Source organism: Peromyscus leucopus, chromosome 16_21 (assembly GCF_004664715.2).
Source record: "Peromyscus leucopus breed LL Stock chromosome 16_21, UCI_PerLeu_2.1, whole genome shotgun sequence".
Lineage (NCBI taxonomy): Eukaryota > Metazoa > Chordata > Mammalia > Rodentia > Cricetidae > Peromyscus > Peromyscus leucopus.
The window spans coordinates 60,044,034-60,062,086 of NC_051084.1; the positions used below are offsets into that span (position 1 = coordinate 60,044,034).

The 18,053-nt window shown below is 36.6% G+C and overlaps 1 protein-coding gene across 50 annotated transcripts in view; it reads left to right on the plus strand.

Annotated features, from left to right (window-relative positions):
- Rims1 (regulating synaptic membrane exocytosis 1) overlaps positions 1 to 18,053 on the plus strand; it is a 488,347-nt gene that overhangs the window by 371,215 nt on the left and 99,079 nt on the right. For 19 of the 50 annotated variants that reach the window (XM_028868038.2, XM_028868039.2, XM_028868041.2 and 16 more), the window contains one exon: positions 5,754 to 5,866. In XM_028868038.2, coding sequence (XP_028723871.1) covers positions 5,754 to 5,866 — 113 coding nt within the window. Of the gene's footprint in view, positions 1 to 4,533; positions 4,717 to 5,753; positions 5,867 to 9,437; positions 9,468 to 18,053 lie in introns of all 50 variants that reach the window. The other 31 variants (XM_028868040.2, XM_028868004.2, XM_028868005.2 and 28 more) reach the window with 3 other exon arrangements.

Below are 18,053 nucleotides of genomic sequence, written 5' to 3' on the forward strand. Positions count from 1 at the left end.
CACAGCTGAAATCTAATAATCCACAGAGAAGTTGATCCTTTAGAGAAACACTTTACCAAAGACAAGGATATGGGGGGACTGAAAACGTGTGAGTAGAAGAAACAAAGCAAAACAAAACAGTAATTGGACTGTGAGCAAGAAGTTGAGGCATGGAATACTGCCAGCTGGTTACTAGCAATGAATACGTGCCTTTACATCCTTCAGTCTTGGCTCAACTGAAAACACCAGCCTCTAATATGTGTGGTTTTCTTGGTTTATGACTAAAGTACTTGATTGATTTTTATGGGAATCTAAGTTACATGACTAACTTTTAAGCAAATTGTTGAATACTGGTTACAAGGAAGTTGACCTGTATGTTCTAGGTCACATTAACTGTAGTTGCTGCAGGAGCTCTGAATTGGTGTGTTGCTAAGGTGAGTTAGTTCACCATGTGAAGGCTTTGGGCATTGATTCTGTTTCTTCATCTTTCCCCTCTTTTTCTTTGATTTCCTCTCATCCCCCTTCCAACTCCCTCCTTCCTCCTCCTGTCTTCCTCCCTTCCTTCCTTCCTTTTTTTTTAAACTGTCTTTAATGAAAATCAAGGTCATGTTATTGTTAGACAATACTCTACCAGTTGGCAATACTCCGAAATTGGAAATTGATTCTTTGGAAGCTAATAACCTCCACAAAGAAATCTGACATTTCAGTTATGCTAGGGCTTCTGAAAAACATAGCTGTGAAATTATCAGGACTTTAAGTTTGTCTGAAGCAAACTTACCTTGGTGGGAACAGCCTCACAAGAAATCATTTTGAAATATGCCATGACCTGTCAGAGGTGGAGAGCAGGTACAGTTGACACCGTCTTCTGCTCCCAACCACTTTAGCGAGACCTCATCTTCCCTTTCGCCTTTTTTTTTCCTTTTATATAATAGACAGTTTTTCATACAACATATTCTGATTAAAGTCTCCCCTCCCCATTCCTCCCTGTCCCTTCCCATGGCCCCTCCCATACCCTTTCTGTCTTTCATTAGAAAACAAACAGGCTCCTAAGGAATAACAATAAAATAACAAAAGATAAATAGAAAAGCCAACAAATTGGCATATGAGAAAATGGCAAAACATGAAAAAAAGCCAAAGTGAACTCTCTAATAAGATAAAATTTCACTTTTCACCCCCATGCCAGTTCAGCTGAGTATAAAGCCCCATCATCTGTCCATCCCACTCCTGTGGCATTGCTTTTGTTTGTGGGTTTTTTTTTTTTTTTTTTTTTTTTTTTTTTTTTTTTTTTTTTTTTTTTTGTGGTACCCTATCTGACTGGATGTTTTGCTTGTACTATCATTTAGAATTGCCTACAGGTGTATTTTTTTTAAATAATTTTTGTATTTGAAAAACTTTTCCTTTCCTTTTACAAACCAACCCCTACCCCCCTCCCTCCCTTCTCCCTCACCCCTCCAACTCCCCTCATCTCACCCCCATCCCCTCCTCATAGAGGGAACTTTTTATGTGTTATAGCTGTGTGAAGGAGCCTTTACAGGCCTGTAAAAAGGCTGTCATAGAAGAGACCATTTTGGAACTTAAATACTATGTACATTCTCACCTTTTCAGCAAATCATTAAAAACAGAAACCCCCAAACCTTAATTTTAAAGCTTCAGTTGGGACTAGTTCCAAAAATAGAAATGTCTGGCTAAAGATCTAAGATTTTGAGGTGAAGTGTGTTTAGTCCAACTTAACACAGTAGAGTTAAGCAAAGGAAGTCAGGCTGTGATTTAATACAGAGGTAAATATTTAGATACGCACTTGCAGATGGCGAGCTACTGCATACATATATGAGTATACCTATGGCAGATTATACAAACTAGATTTATTAATTGTCATTTGCATACATTTCTATTTGAAAACTCTCAGAGCATGATTCCTTTAAACCCTACGAAATCACTCAATTTTAGATGCATATTTATATTTTGTTATAAATTCTAATTTTTTGTCCCATGCTATAAAAACGAGTCCTGTTTCAGTAACAATATCTTGAGTAATGTAAAAGAATGTCCCTCTAGCATGTTGAAGCTTTATGTTTGAGTATTCAGCACAAAAGTAAACAAGCAATCATACACACCTGTCACCTTTCAGAAAAGAAGGCCCCTGTTGTTTTTCAGCAAACCTGTGCACATCCTGTCTCTAGCTTTCTTCTCTCATCTTTCTGCAAGTTACTAAATGATCCTCAGTTTTATTTATAAAATAGTGATAATTATACTTCAAAGGGTGAACAGCACAAAAATTCGTAGATATATGCACATATGTATCCATGTAAATGCACACACACACACACACACACACACACACACACACACACACACACACACATATGCAGAGCTTAGCATGTAGATGTCCCTATACTAACATTAAAGGTCTTGCTGTTAGTTATCTTATTATTTTTTAGATCTTATTTCCTTTTTTTTCTGCCATCCATTCTTGGTTTCCTTCTCTAACATGATCACTCTAAGTCTCTCCCATTCTTTTTACATTCTTTCCTTCTATTATATCTCATTTTGTCAAAATGACCAAGGCTCAACAGCCTTGATTCTTTCAACTCCACACTGTTGTACCTTGAAATTCTTGTTCAGTTCTCCTTTCCATTTGCCTAAACAAACCATACTTAATTCCATTACCTTTCCTCCGCAAAACTTTGGTCATCTCTTTACAACTTTACTCTCTTGGAACTCAGGCTGTGACCATATCCCTGTCTTGCTCAAAGTGGCTTTATCCATCCTCTGGGCTGCACTCGGTAGACTGACTTGTAGCAAGAACTTTTTTGCTAATGGGACAGTGGGAAGTTATTTTGTGTAGAAGAAAAAAAGAACCAAACAGATCTTGTGCAAAATGTTTGACTTGGAACAACTTGGGTTCTTTTCAAAGTCTGCCAGCCTCCCCTCAGCTCAAACACAGCTCTCCAAGTGACATATTATAGAGCAGTACAGTATTCACGCAGAATCCATTTATATATTTCTGAAAATGGTTTGTTATAACTTTTTCATATTATTGGATGAAATATAAAAGTCCACCAAAATTATTCTTATCTAAGGTCACACTTGAGTTGTTCTTAAGGGGTTAGATATTTCCCCAAGAAATGAAGTAGGATTATCATAAAATTGTAGTATCCAAGAGATGCTCTATTACTAATATGAAAACTGTACAATTAAAACTTTAAATCACAACCAAAACAGGTATTTTGAACAATCTGATTCTCATAATTTAATGGCTTATAAAGAAGAATAGAGAAAACGTTGTTTAGTGTTGGAAATAATATGTCATATAATTTTTTCCCATCTCAGTTTGATATAGTTGAGCTCACATGAAAGTCAATTAGAACAGGTGAACTATTTGAATAGGTAGAATGTCATCAGATTCTTTTTATGTTGGAAGTGGCAATGACAGGTGAGCTTTTGGGGCATGACTCAGTATCGAATGAAGCCTTAATCCACAGTCCAAGAGGATAAAATGCACCTTTGTAACAGGTGTAAGCTGCACTCTCTTGTTTTCTGAAAATTGACATTTTCTATTTCATTGTTCTGAAATAGAAGACATAACTTGAAGCAGAAATCAGACTTGTTGTAAAGAAAATATTTACTTAAGGGAAGGAATATGGAGCTAATGGAGTAAAATCTTCATAAATGCATTTTGGGTAACCAATATGTATTATTCTCACACTTAAAGACAATAAACACATTTTCTATTATTGCTGTTAAAGGAGGAGATGTTGTTAAACTTTTGTCAGGATGATACGTATCAGGTATTCTTTTACATCACTTAATTAAAATAGTTCTAAAATGATGAAAGTATCAAAAGCATGCATCTGTTTTATGAAGATATGCACATGTATGTATATGTATCCATTTAATTCAGAAAATTGCTTCATAATGATTTTGAATACCATATGAAGATAACTACCATTGTATTCACAAACGTATTTTAGGTACCATTATATCTGAGAGAACTGGTTTTACCCACACATTAACCATTTGTGCTTAACCAAGTGCTTAAATTAATAAAATACTGTTTAAGCTTTATTTTTATTTCTTAGTCTTATACTAAGATGAAGAAACATGCTCTTTTGGTTTTCTATGTACCATAGACTTACTTCTTGCCCTGTAGAACTATGACATTGTTTAAAAAAATGCACACATTTATTGAGATTTCACATTCTTATAGAATACCATGGAAAGACCACAGTGTTCCTCATTCTAATTTCACATCCTCATTCAATCAAGAAATCTTTATTGTGTTCCCCCTCCAAAAAAAAAAAAAGATTGAATTCTTTGACTCTGGAGGGTTCATAAGAAGTTGATGATAGGAAGGCAACTTAGGTTGACACTTTATAAAGTGACATATGCTTAGATAAGAGTGACATTTCCATCTCAGTAACTGTGTGATGAGTGTTCCTCTTGTACTTAAAAAAAAACACTTTAAGAGTATCCAGGTTTTCCTTGGACAAATGTGTTGGTATTAAGTTAATGAAACCTGCTGACTGAAGATCTTTTTTGGCACTAATGTTTTAGGGTTCTCCCATCATGCCTTTCTAGAAGGGGATACGCAATCCCAAGAGCAACTGATCAACCAGTCATTAGGGGAAAGCATCCCACTCGCTCCCGGTCGAGCGAGCACTCTAGTGTCAGAACCCTGTGTTCTATGCACCACCTTGCCCCTGGAGGGTCGGCGCCACCTTCTCCGCTTCTGACAAGGTTGCTATTCAGTGTCCAACCCAGCATTCGTGTCCTGCTGCCGGGTGTTGGTGTGATGTTGTTCCTTCCTGAGCACTCGAAGCTTTCACTCATTCTGACACCATAGTTTTTTTTAATCTTCTCTTTGTGGCACTTAATCCTCTCCACATCCTCTACCACGTGCATCTATCTTCATCATGCTGGCAGTATTCTCTAGTTCCTGCCAGTTAGCTGCCATTGAAAATTAAATCTGGCTGTGTTCTGTCCTTTCATCTGTTTGTGGCATATCATATAGACTTTATTATGTGAAATGCTTTATGATGAGTTTACTCACAATTAAATATCTATTTGTTTATTAAAGTATAAGAGAATGTTATAAAGTAACCTTTCATGTGTGTTCACAAAACCATATAGTGTTTAAAATTCCTTTAGTTACAGAGTGTTTGAATGCCAGCAGATGGAGGTCAGTTTTATCTGGGCAGGGATGAAGTATCTGCATGCCTCTCATATTCTCATTTCCAATTTTAATCCTCACATCAGAATATCCTGTAGCATGTGTCCAAGGTTATTTGAAATACTTTTCAAGGTCTGTTTTCTGTTTCTATTGAAAAAGAATGCACAACTTATTGGAAAGTAATGGCAGGCTGTGCATCAAGAACTTATTGTAATGAATGACTCTAAAAGGCACATGAGTGTAGCTGCAGCTGCTTGGCAACGTGCCTTCATAACTATATATATTATATACAGTTTGAGATCCAGAGGCTGTGGTTAGTTCTGTCAGGATACTAACAAAAAGGAATGTCTTTAAGAAAGTGCAGCCTCAGAGAAAGAGAGTCACATTCTGCTTAATTCAAGGATTTACTATGCAGAATGTGTATGTGCCTCCTTCGGCCTCTGGTTATAGTAGTCCTTCTACATGTGTCGTTTAAGGTACTTGCTTTTGCTGCTAGTAACCCAGTTAGGTGTTTTATGCCTGATTTAGTAGTGACTGGAATAGGCAAAAATGCTTCTGCCGGACTGTACTGGAATTTCACCCGCCCTTTGCTGTTTGCCTGCAGAACGCACCGACAAGGAAGCCCAACCCAGTCTCCTCCAGCAGATACGTCCTTCAGCAGTCGCCGGGGAAGACAGCTTCCACAGGTGCCGGTTCGAAGTGGCAGTATAGAACAAGGTATCCGAACAAGAGAGCTCTTTGTCTGAACACCTGGAGTTGAGAAACTCCTCCTCTCCAAACTCCCTTTAGTTAAATGACACCATTTTGATCATACGCAACTCTCTGAATCATAGGAATTTAAGTTTCATGTCATTTTATCCCCAGCACCTACCTTGAGTGGTCCATGCCACAAAGCAATCAATGGTTGTTGAGTGAGTTGAATGACTGAATTTAAATGGTTGTTCAATAGTGTGGGTGGGGTCTTGAACGGTTTTGCAAAGGCATAAAATTAGGTGGCACATGTTTTCAAAACCCTCAGTACTATCTGTTATTTTGTGTACAGGAAAAAGGCCACACCTAATTTTTTAAAAATATATTTAAAAATTAAGTATGATCATTGAGTGATGCGTTAGTGTTTTCCATGTTAGCTCCCTTGCCAATATCTTGAGTTTTAAATAGTTTGATGGTGAAAAATTACTCAGAACATATATTTATCATTTTCCTTTGAGCCACATTGTCTGCATTTCTTACATTGAGGGTACATGGGTTGTTTTCCTAAGAGAATGGACATGTGTGTGCTTGGGGGAGGGGAGTTGTGTTCTGATAGTAGAGTCCAAGATTAACATGAGTTAAATGTTTGAAATGCTGGACTAAAATACTATTTTTCCTGACCCGTTTCTTAGTAGGTCAATGACATCAGTATTTTCTCTTGCATTGATTACCAATGACTAAAAGAATCACTGAATTTTTCTCTAGTTCAAGGCTGTGATTCAGGAACAATAAACATAGTGAGACATCTACTGCCAGTCTGTGTCCCTATGAAATACCCTGAGGGTATTAGGTTAGCTTCCTGAGGACTTCTCAAAAAATGTTGGTTGTTGGCTGCTGTAAAAGTCTCATTTCTCCAAAGATTGCATTGCTTCAGTGATCAGAGTGGCCTGTTTTACCATGCAAAATACTTGATAATAGGGACTTCAGTGTGAATAAGTGGTTTTGACTTACTAATTCAATGCTGCAAAAGGTACCATAAAAGCTACATCAATAGCCAGATTTGTGTCTTTTAAAATCATGTTTCTTGTTGGTACAGCATGCATTAGTGGTCAAGGGTGAGATAAATGTGTACATTTAGTCAATTAGCAAAATACAGTCTTGGTGAAAATTTTTTCTAAAATATTAGTTATCGATTATAGAATCCACATTTCTAACAGGCGTTTTCCCCCTGGAATATTTTGAGATGATTGAGAAAAATTAATATCATTTGAACTATACTAGCAATACATCCGTCGAAAGTTTAATTTTTTAAAAAATAGATGATGGTGTTTTAACTTATTCATTCATGAACTCTTGTTGCACAACTGAACGAACTATAAATTTGGATGCTTCACTAGAAATCCAGTGTTGCTGGTCACACTGAAACTCAGCAAGTCATGTGTTCCTAAAATTCTTTGCATTTCCTCCAGTTGCGAGTAAAACATTCCATGCCCTATGAGGGTACACAGCGGGATCATAGTAATATTTCCACAACAATCAATTGAACCATCTATTTATTTTTTAAATTTATGTTCCATTGTTAATATCTGTTTATGATATTCATATTCACAGTTGTCTTTCGGAGAAAACAACCATGTGTAAGGATTGAATTGAGGTGGGGAGAAGGAGATGGGTGGGAGTTATTTTGATATTTATTGTAACAAATACTTTAGTAAACACAGTTGGTTGTTGAAGGTTCCTGAAACATTCTGATATAGACAGAGCTTTAAGAATGGAACAGTTATCATGTGCTATTTAATCTAAGCATTCTGGGGTGTACTTCATGATATTGATACATGCTTTGGGGCTTGTGGTAAATCATAATGGTGTCTTCTGTCATCTTCTTATGGGTGTTTTCATACTGAACAGGTCACGTGACACCGTTGTCCTTAATTGTTTTCTAAAGTAATTTGATCCATTGGCTAGACATTACTGAGTACATTTTATTTATGATGAATTCCACTATTCTTAAGGTGGTATAATTGTGACATTCATTTCCCTTTCAATGGATTTGTTAGACTATAGTAGTGTTTTGTGTGGGAATTAACATCAACTGAAGTTTGTTTGTGACTTCTTAAGCTCTTACTCACTTGACTTCTGGTTTTTCCTGTTTAATCACTTATAAAGGGCTGACTTACTGTTTTTTAAAAGTAATTCAGTTGATAAAAAGCTGATTGGTAAGAACAAAGTATTTTCAGTGCTTATGTTTCCTAGATAGTAATATAACTTCTTGATACAATCAAAAATTAATTTTATTAATGCATTTTCTGTATATGATTATCTGTATTATTGTTTTACATTGAATACAAACTTAATTTGATTTGATGGATATATTTTTTAAATTTTTATCAATGATATTTATGGTATCTTGTATGTTATAAACAGGTTTTCCAGTTTTAAAGACTATCATTTTAAAAGATGTATTTATTTACTATTTGAAAAATATTTTAAAATTCCCTTTAAGAAATTGGAGTAAAAGCCAAATACACGAAATCTGGTTATGTAAAAGTAGGTGTCAGGAAAAACAGATAATTACAGTACATATTTTGAGATAAAAGCAGGTTAAAATATACTGTATACTTTAGAGTACTCAGTCTGTAAAAATTGAACGTAGAGAGTTCCTTGAATTTTTTTATTATGTATCAATATTGAATATAATACAATATCATTTTACATAGAGTAAAACTGAAGGCAGCCGTGAATGATTGTATAAAAATATGTGAATTTTCTGAAACAGGTCAGTTAGCTGTGTTTCACTGATGCTTCTTAGTAAAGCATGTAAAGACCATTCACAAACAGTTAAGGGCAAGCCAGTGGTTCAATGTTGACTTTGCATGTACTATGCAAAATATGAGACCATACTGACACCTCTCTTTAGATGTGACTAGGTTATTTTGCACTAAAGACTATAACAGCAAAGAGGTAGATTAAAGGTTTTATGAAATATCTAATATATGTAATCTGTAAAAAAAATATCAGTAAATTTATCTTGAGATATTTACTATAAATAATAGGAAAAGGGAGATATACATTGTTCACACAGAAAATGCTTCAGAAGTGTTTCCATTCTATGCTGTAGGTTATATATTTTCTATTCAATAGGAAAATGGGACTAATCACATGGAATTTCAAATCAAAGGAAATGGCAATTTTACAATTAAAGTGTCTGTGTAGATTAAGTATGCTTGCAATATATCTACAGTGTAAACAGTGATGGATTTAAATTACAATGCTTTAGTAAAACTTTTGCCAAACTATGCAGTTCTTAAAAGTCAAGAAAACATACTTTAGCATATTTGTTGGGAATATCAAACAAGTTATTTTCCCGATATTTTTGTTTTGTTTAAATCTTTGAATTGCTGTATTCATTTTTGAATTAATTTCAATACCATATGTGAAACTTTTTCATGGTTTATCATTGCAGTTTACCATGTCACCTTATGCGTTACGCATTTTTATTATCCATGCCATTTTGTTAGTTCACATTTCCATGTCTAACTATAAATTTGCTGATTTCTTTCTTTTGTTTCCATCATTATGTGCATTTAATTCATTGAAGAACAAGAAAAATGTAACTCTTCTACTAAAGGTAAATATTAATGTAATTTTTAATCATTCATACTGTTACTTTTGTAGTATGTAAGACATATGCAACTATTAGAATAATGATTGAAATTAATAGGTAACTATTTCTCTGAAGTGATTGTGCCACTTATCAATTCTTTCATATTACCCAGAGTATAGATCAAGGAGGAAAAAAACTTAAAACTAAAAATTGTATTGATGCAAAATTTATTTATCCACATTGATAAGTAAAACAATTCTGTAAACTAGTAATGTATAATCTTGTAATCTAATATTTTATTTTATTATAGGAATTCATGACATAGTCTTTATTTCTTCCTGAGTTTCCTTGGGTTGATTCTATTTTCCTGCTGTCATAGATAAAGGATTCGATTCTGATTTCCCATAATCCTCTCTGGCTAATATCTACTGTGCAGAATAGAAAGTCCCTGTGTTTTATTGTCTAGATAACAGAGCTTCATGGAGTTTCTAAACTTCACCATGGTCAGGCATGTTTAGAAAAGCTACCTATATTAAATGCTCAGGGCTTCAAGATTGTTTTTATTATTAATCCTGTCTCTCTGAGAGACATGGGAAGTAGAATTCATCCAGCCCTTTCTCCTGAGAAGTCCTCAATCTCTTCTTTGGCTTTTTAATCAAAAATTATTTTTGGCCGGGCGTTGGTGGCGCACGCCTTTAATCCCAGCACTCGGGAGGCAGAGCCAGGCAGATCTCTGTGAGTTCGAGGCCAGCTTGGGCTACCAAGTGAGCTCCAGGAAAGGCGCAAAGCTACACAGAGAAACCCTGTCTCGAAAAACCAGAAAAAAAAAAATTATTTTTGATCTTTGCACTTAAATTTAAGGTGAATTTCTGGCATCCACCCTCAAGTTTTGTACTGCTGATATCAATTCTTTTTCAGAAATATACCTGGCCTGAGGATTTTTGAATATGAGTTTATAAATCAGTCTCATAGTGATTTAATAATGCTTTAACTATGTAATGTTGATAGTTTTCTTTATGAGATATTTAAAAGCAATTTGAATTTATTGGTTTATTGTAGTTACTGTCAAAGTCAGTCATAACAACAGCACTGTCCCTATTCAAGATCTCTGGCCTTGGGGTTGGAAAGATGTCTCAATGGCTAAGAGTACTTTCTGGTCTCGACAAGGACATGAGTTCAGTTCCCAGCAACTCAAAACCCTTGGAAGTCTAGTTTCAGAGACCAAGTTCTCTCATCTGAACTCTATGTGTGCCTGAACACAAGTGGTGCACATGAATGCACACACACACACACACACACACACACACACACACACACACAGAGAGAGAGAGAGAGAGAGAGAGAGAGAGAGAGAGAGAGAGAGAGAGAGAGAGAGAGAGAGAGTTTACTACTTATGAATAATGGAGAACAAAAAGGTGTTTTCTTATTCTTCATTTTCGTTCACTATGTTTTGAAAATCTTCTTTTAATAAACTCAAATACCAAATGCATTATTCATAACTCTTAATAGACCTAGGATATTTTGTGAATCTCAGTATGGGAGATTTTGTTCAGTTCTGTTTTGTCTGAAGTTATAACAGAATGGAATTATATGTCAGGCACAGAAGGTACCCATCTGAGCATATACTGTTTGATGTACTAGGAACAAATAGGAACTAAAGCAAAAGGCTCTTCAGTGAAATGAATAAGCTGCTATCTTGGGTTTCAGTAAGCTCATGCCCATCTTGTGTTCTTAATTTAGGTATCAGAAGCAACTTTATGTTCAATAGTACAAATATAACCAACGTGTTTTTTTTCTTAGATTCAGAAGAATATTGCTAGATTTGCAAGGTTAACAATGTGGTAAAATCCTTTGAATGTTTCCTAAATTTTTTGTTTGTTTCATTAAGATTCACTTATTTAAGATGTACTTATTATTTTTACTTATGTGGGGTGTTCCGTGTGGGGGCAGGTATCCTTGTAGGCCTCAGATTCCCCAGGAGCTGGAATTACAGACGGTTGTGAGCCCAGTGACATGGATGCTAGGAACTGAACTTGGGTCCTTTGAAGAGCAGCAGGTGCTCTTAACCGCCGAGCCATGTCTCCAGCTCCAAATCCTTTGGATTTTATAATGGAAATGAGTTTAATTCAATTTCCCAAAGATGCAGACCAACAATTAATTAGAAGAACATTTAATTAGAGGTCTTCTGTCTATTCTTATCAACCAAAAGCCAGGTTGACTACTACCAACTCTCCATGTGATACAACAGAAAGTCTATATGAAGAGTCCACATATAAACCTTGCTACAGACTACATCAAATGTTAACGTTTTCACTGGTCAGTGTGCCCGGGCAGACAGATGTTACAACCCTGCCAAGCCTTAGAGACAGGACATAGATATTCCTTACAAAACAGATGTGTAACTAGATCATCACAAGAGGTAAATAGGAAAGTTTATCCAGCAGGACTCAGCAGCCAGGATGGTGTGTTCTTCTTCTAGAGTGTGAAGAGGCAGGGTAACCACTCACAGTGGCCCCCACAGTCCAGAAGGTTTAAAGCAAGTTCAGATTTTTCTTCAAAGTGATGTTTGAGGCTGAAAATGAAAGACATGTTTCCTGTAAAAAGAAATCCCATAGCTGTAAGCTGCAGACTCTCATCTGTAATTTATAATAGGAAATTCATGTAGTTTGATTGCTTGCTCCCTGAGAAAATGAGCAATAGGACTGACAGAGGCCAATAAACTCATCAGTTTGCATTTGTTTTGATAATGTGTAGGTAAAATTATCAACAGCTAATACCCCAGTTTTCCACAGATTATGCAGCGCTGTTGAGTGCTAAAACTGCAGCAGTTTTAGAGAAACAGTTTGCCACTCTACCTATAGAAGAATATCCTGGGAGTACTCCACAACATAATTAATGGTAAACAAAGTTTACCATTCACTACATATTGATCACTCAACTAAGAGTGTTGTACATTATCTCATATTTTCAAAAATCACCAGGATATAAGTATTAATATCCTTTATTTCCTGAGACATCTAAAGCTTCAGTAGATTGAAAACCTGACCCCCTTGACTCACTTGGTAAGTGGTAAGCCCTTCTTTAAGAATCCTATTCAAAACCGATTTGTGCTACATGAACTCAGTGACTATTTTTATTGAGTGCCTACTACGCGCACAGAGTAGCAGCAGTATAGTACTCATGTTGTATAGAAATGGACTTAAGGCCTAAGTGAACTGCTTCAGGTGCTGTGAGGCAGGCACAGATTTTGATCATCTAGTCTGTGTTCTGTCCTCTTTGCTCTAGAGATGCAACAGACTCTTTTATGGCACACTGATCTTAGAGAGGGCCACTTGGTTTTTATATGTTCATCTGCTGACTCAGCTGTGAACCACTCAGCTAAATCTATGCCTGACTTCTTGTTAAATCACCCACCCAACAACAACAAAAATCAGATTCTTTCTATGCTACCTAGACATTACAATCTGGGATTGAAAATTCAGGTGAAGAATTATAGATAAATACTCATACAATTTAATTTACCTTTGACTCCTTTTATGTAGAAAGCTGAGAGATAATATCATTTTAGGTTTCACAGACTGCTTTTAGGCCTATTTTTAATCATTCATTCTAAAAGTAAGCCAACTTTTCCCTCTCTGCTACATTTCTTGGACAGTTTTAAAGAGCCCATGAATGTAGTTTGGGGGCATCGAAATAATGATATAAGAAGATCAAAAGTGAACCAGAAATTAAATGACTTCAAGGTGAGAAAAATGTTATTGTCATGATAAATTTCTACTTTTATGCCTTTAGATGGTATTTCTTAAGTTCATTATCTCTGGCTCCTGGGAGCAATTTTGAATCATTACAGAATATATTACATTATGTTTTCTACAAATATGGTGCCTGTAATTATAAAGCATGTGTAATTTATATACCTGGATAATGAAAGACATTTAAAGTCCTAGTAATTAAATTATTTCAAAGGAACAAAAAGCAAATGGCATTTTGTTTTCTACCCAACTAATGAAATGTGTAATAATTATTGTGACAAGATTGTAAGAGGTGATTAAGAGATGTCTCTAGACAACTACATTTTTAATCTAAGTTCTGGAGTAAATGCTAAAGAATATTTCCTGTACTCTTCTATGCTAAATGATGACAGAAAGAGTTTGAGTATTAAGTTATGCAAAATAAAATTTATGGAAGTATGGCATTAACCTTAATTAGACTGAATTTATATAAAAGTGAAAACTGAAAAATTTCTTACTTTGCATTAACTACAATATAGCTCATTAACCATTTATAATACTAGTAGGCTATAGTGGTAAAATGGGAAGAAATATGCTTGACATTCTATGTTAACAAATGTGTCATTTCAAAATTTCACAGTTTCCTAACTATCTTTAAATAAGACCAAAATATTGTAATTGTTTTTTAAAAATTATTATTTAATAGAGAGCTTAAGAAGCCAGGCCAGTCACTCTCTGTTCTTGTAGGTTAAGATTTATAATATTCAATATCTTGAGATACAACTCTAGGGTAGTGTGCTTGCTCAGTGTATATGAGACGCTAGGTTCCATCCCTAGTTGTGGCCTCAAAAGAGCAACAGAGAGCAGTGGGAGGGGCAAAGATGAGCCAACCAATAGAGAGAGGAGAGAAGGAAAAAGAGAAAAATTGTTGATGGTTCGTGGTTCCTTAATTTTCCAGGCTGAATCATTCAGATGCAGTATTTTTACTTGAATATACATTATAAATAATGATTTGAATTTTCCATATTAAAGGGACATTTAGTTACCTATGTATTATCCTAGCTTCTTTAAAATTGGCTTCTCAGAGGGTCACATCACATAACCAAGAGGGTGTGGTTTGGGCCTCCCCATTCTGTTCAGTTCAGTGTATTTACGAGTAACCATGTTATGATAGCCATTAAAGCTTCTAGATATTTCACACATAACAGTCCTTGCAAGGTGTACCTGACTGATCAAAGACTTCGTTCAACCCTTTCTCCTGAGATTTGTAAAGGAAGTTGTAACACAAATTGTTCAATGGTCTTACTAATAAAAAACAACAACAACAAGCCCTAGATATTGGGGTGAAAGCTGAAAGATCAGAGGGATAGAATAAGCCAGCCACAAGTTCTTACTGCTAGGAAATCCTCAGCCCAAGAGAGCTGCTTCCTGTATATTCACGCCTACATACCTTTACTTCCTCTCTCTGCCCAGCTACATCACTTCCTCTTTCCACTCAGCCCTATCACTTCCTGTCTGGCTGTACAGACCTCCAGTCCTCTATGGTTAACTAGTGCTGGGATTAAAAGTGTGTGCCACCACACCTGGCTCTGTTCCCAGTGTGGCTTTGAACTCACAGAGATCTGGGTGAATCTCTGCCTCCCAAATGCTAAGATTAAAGGTGTGTTCTACCACTGCCTGACCTCTATGTTTAATACAGTGGTTGGCCTTTTCCTCAGATCCCCAGGCAAGCTTTGTTTGTTAGAGCACAAACAAAATATCACCACAGGAATTGAAGAGGAAAATCAAATTAAGCAGGTGTCCAACTATGGATGGTCTCCTTAATGTGCACTATTTGTTTATATTGTTCAAATACTGCAAACATGGGAAAGAGACTGTCCAAAGGAGCGAAGTCTATCAGGTTACATCAAGACTGCCAAAATAGAGTCTATTTGTTGTTAGTGTTGCTGGAACAATGAGTGTGATGGCTAAATATTAGAGGTCATTTTGGGTAAAATAAATGTCCCCCAAAGACTGGTTTTTCTTCACTCCAGACAGCTAATTGCCCTGGCAGGCCTTTGCAAACGTATCAGGGATACCTCTTAAGGAAGAGTAATGTTCTAAAAACTTCATTTCTTTGTGGCAGTTGTTTAACACCTTGAGTAGCACAGAAGAGCTAGGTAAATGATTCTTCCATCAGGAGCAGGCCCTGTCTGTTGAGGACAGGTTTTCAGTATGCTGGAGCTTGCAGGTTTTCACATGGGGTTGGCAATCTAGAGCTCTGTAGGAAGTCTATTGGAAATAAACATGCTAAAGCAAAACGTGAGGTCATGTGGCTGTGGGGTGATCTAAGTAATTATTTGTGTAAATAATCTTCTTCACCTCTGCCAGTGTCCCATTTCAATTATCTAGACCTAATAGAGTGTCTTATATAATTTCCCTAATCCAGTGTGGTATATTCACTTGAAGGGTGTTAATTTGCTTGCCACTGTTTATGATTCTTATAGTGGATAATCATAAACTTTCACTGTCTCTAATATTAATGAATACTGGCCAATCAGCTTTTTATTAAACCAATCTGAGTGAAAAGTCTTTACAGTGTACAAAAGGATTATTCCACCCCAATCCAAGAACAACAAAAGATTTCTATACTTGCACACAGGAATGCATTTTATTTAAGGCAATTTGCTAGGATTGGGGAACTTACACAGGGTGAAAAACTTACAGATTTTATTTTTATGTGTAGTATAGATGGCAGTGCTGATGTAGAAGTTAAGTAAGGATCTGTCGACTCATTAGCTTGCGTAAGTTTGAAAGTAAGTTTGATCATCAAGGGAAGACACCATCTCTTCATTGTAAAACATACAGAGATAATGATGTCAAATTCAGCACATTTTTCTCATAACACCTATAGTCTGGCTAAGTTGGTGAATTAGAAAATATTGGAAAGAATGTAATAGAGCCAAAGAATGAATCATTATAGTTTCTGTTTTACAAATATGAAAAAATATTGCAAGAGAGGTTCTCTGAGGACTCCCTTCTCTCTACAAATAGAAACTCCAGATAGATGCATTCTAGGAACCACTGAGCTGAAGAATAATGAGTCAGCTTTAGATCAAGTCAAGTCCCACGCCTTTGTTTGCTTGTTATCTTTTTTCTTTATTAAATTTTTTTATTCATTTTACATACCAACCCCAGATCCCCCTCTCTTCCTCCCTCTCCCTCCTCAGTCTTCCCCTACCCCCCATTCCCTCCTCCAACAAAGTATGGCTTCCCATGGGGAGTCAGCAAAGCCTGGTACATTCTGTTGAGGCAGGTCCAAGCCTCCCAACCCCACATCAAGGCTGTGCAAGGTGTCCCATCATAGGTAATAGGCTTCAAAAAGCCCGCTCATGTACCAGAGATAGATCCTGATCCTGCTGCCAGGGGCCCCTTAAGCACATCAAGCTATACAACTGTCTTGCTTGTGCAGAGAGCCTAGTATAGTCCCATGGAGGCTCCATTGGTCTAAAGTTCATGATTCCCAATAGTTTGGTTTGGTTGTCTCTGTAGGTTTCCTCATCATGATCTTGATGACTCTTGCTCATAGAATCCCTCTTCCCTCTCTTCGACTGGACTCCTGGAGCTTGGCCTGGTGCTTGGCTGTGGATCTCTGCATCTGCTTCCATCAGTTACTGGGTGAAGGCTCTATGATGGCAGTTAGTGTATTCACCAATCTGATTACCAGGGTAGGCCAGCTCAGGAACCCTCTCCACTATTGCTAGTAGTCTAAGCTGGGGTCATTCTTGTAGATTCCTGAGAACTTCCCTAGCACCAGGCTTCTTCCTATCCCCCATGATGTCTCCCTCTATTATGATATCTCTTTCATTACTCACCCACTCCGTCCCTGTTTCAGCTCAATCATTCTGTTCCCTTATGCTCTCATCCCCCACCCCCTACCCTCTATTGCTCCCCTCACCCCCCCCCCCGTTTACTCATGGAGATCTAATCTATTTCCCCTTCCCAGGACAGTCCATGCATCCCTCTTAGGGTCTTCCTTGTTAGCTAGCTTTTCTGGAGCTGCCCCATGCCTTTCTTAACTCTTTTACTTCATTGATTTTAAGCAAGGAATAATACTTAAAATGCTTAGAATCCTTAAAATGCAATATTGACAAGGATTGCATTTTAAATCCTCAAATACCAACCCACCTTACTTGATAGAATATTTTAAGATCTAGTTTATATTCAGACTTTGTATCATTTTTACCTACTGCAGTTCAATTAGGCAGATCTTTTTAACTCTATACTGTTTCTATCTCTGTCTTATATTGCCATTGGTCTCTATGCACTTCTAAAAGTACAGTGCTTGAGATAGTGAATTCTTTACACTTTGTCAATACCAGAGGCACTGTAAGTGTCACAGTTATCTGTGACATTGTATCTGACGACTTTCAGCTATGAGGTCATTTACCAGTTCTCTTCTTGACTGATACATTGGAAAAAAGGAGGAGCTTCCAGTCTCTCCATATTGTAACTATGTTGCCATTTAAGGAGGAAGCAGGGATTTTAATTTTTCAACTATGAAATATGGTGGCATACCAAAATGGACTCAATTATCCTGTGCAAGGGTTATTGTTACGGGATTGACTCATATGAACTAGTGTTTGCAAAACAAATGCGAAAAATCTTTTTACTTCAAGAAATTTAATGTAGCAATTCACTTTGCCCATGTAAAATTGTATTTCACAAGAAACACTTGAAAAAATATGAGAAGTTTTAGTGTAGGTGCTTTGCCTGTACCTATGCTTATGCATACATCACATATATGCAGTGCCCATGGAGGCCAGAAGAGGGCATCAGATACCATGGACTGGAGTTACACATGGCTGGCAATTGAACTTGGATCCTCTGGAAGAGCAGA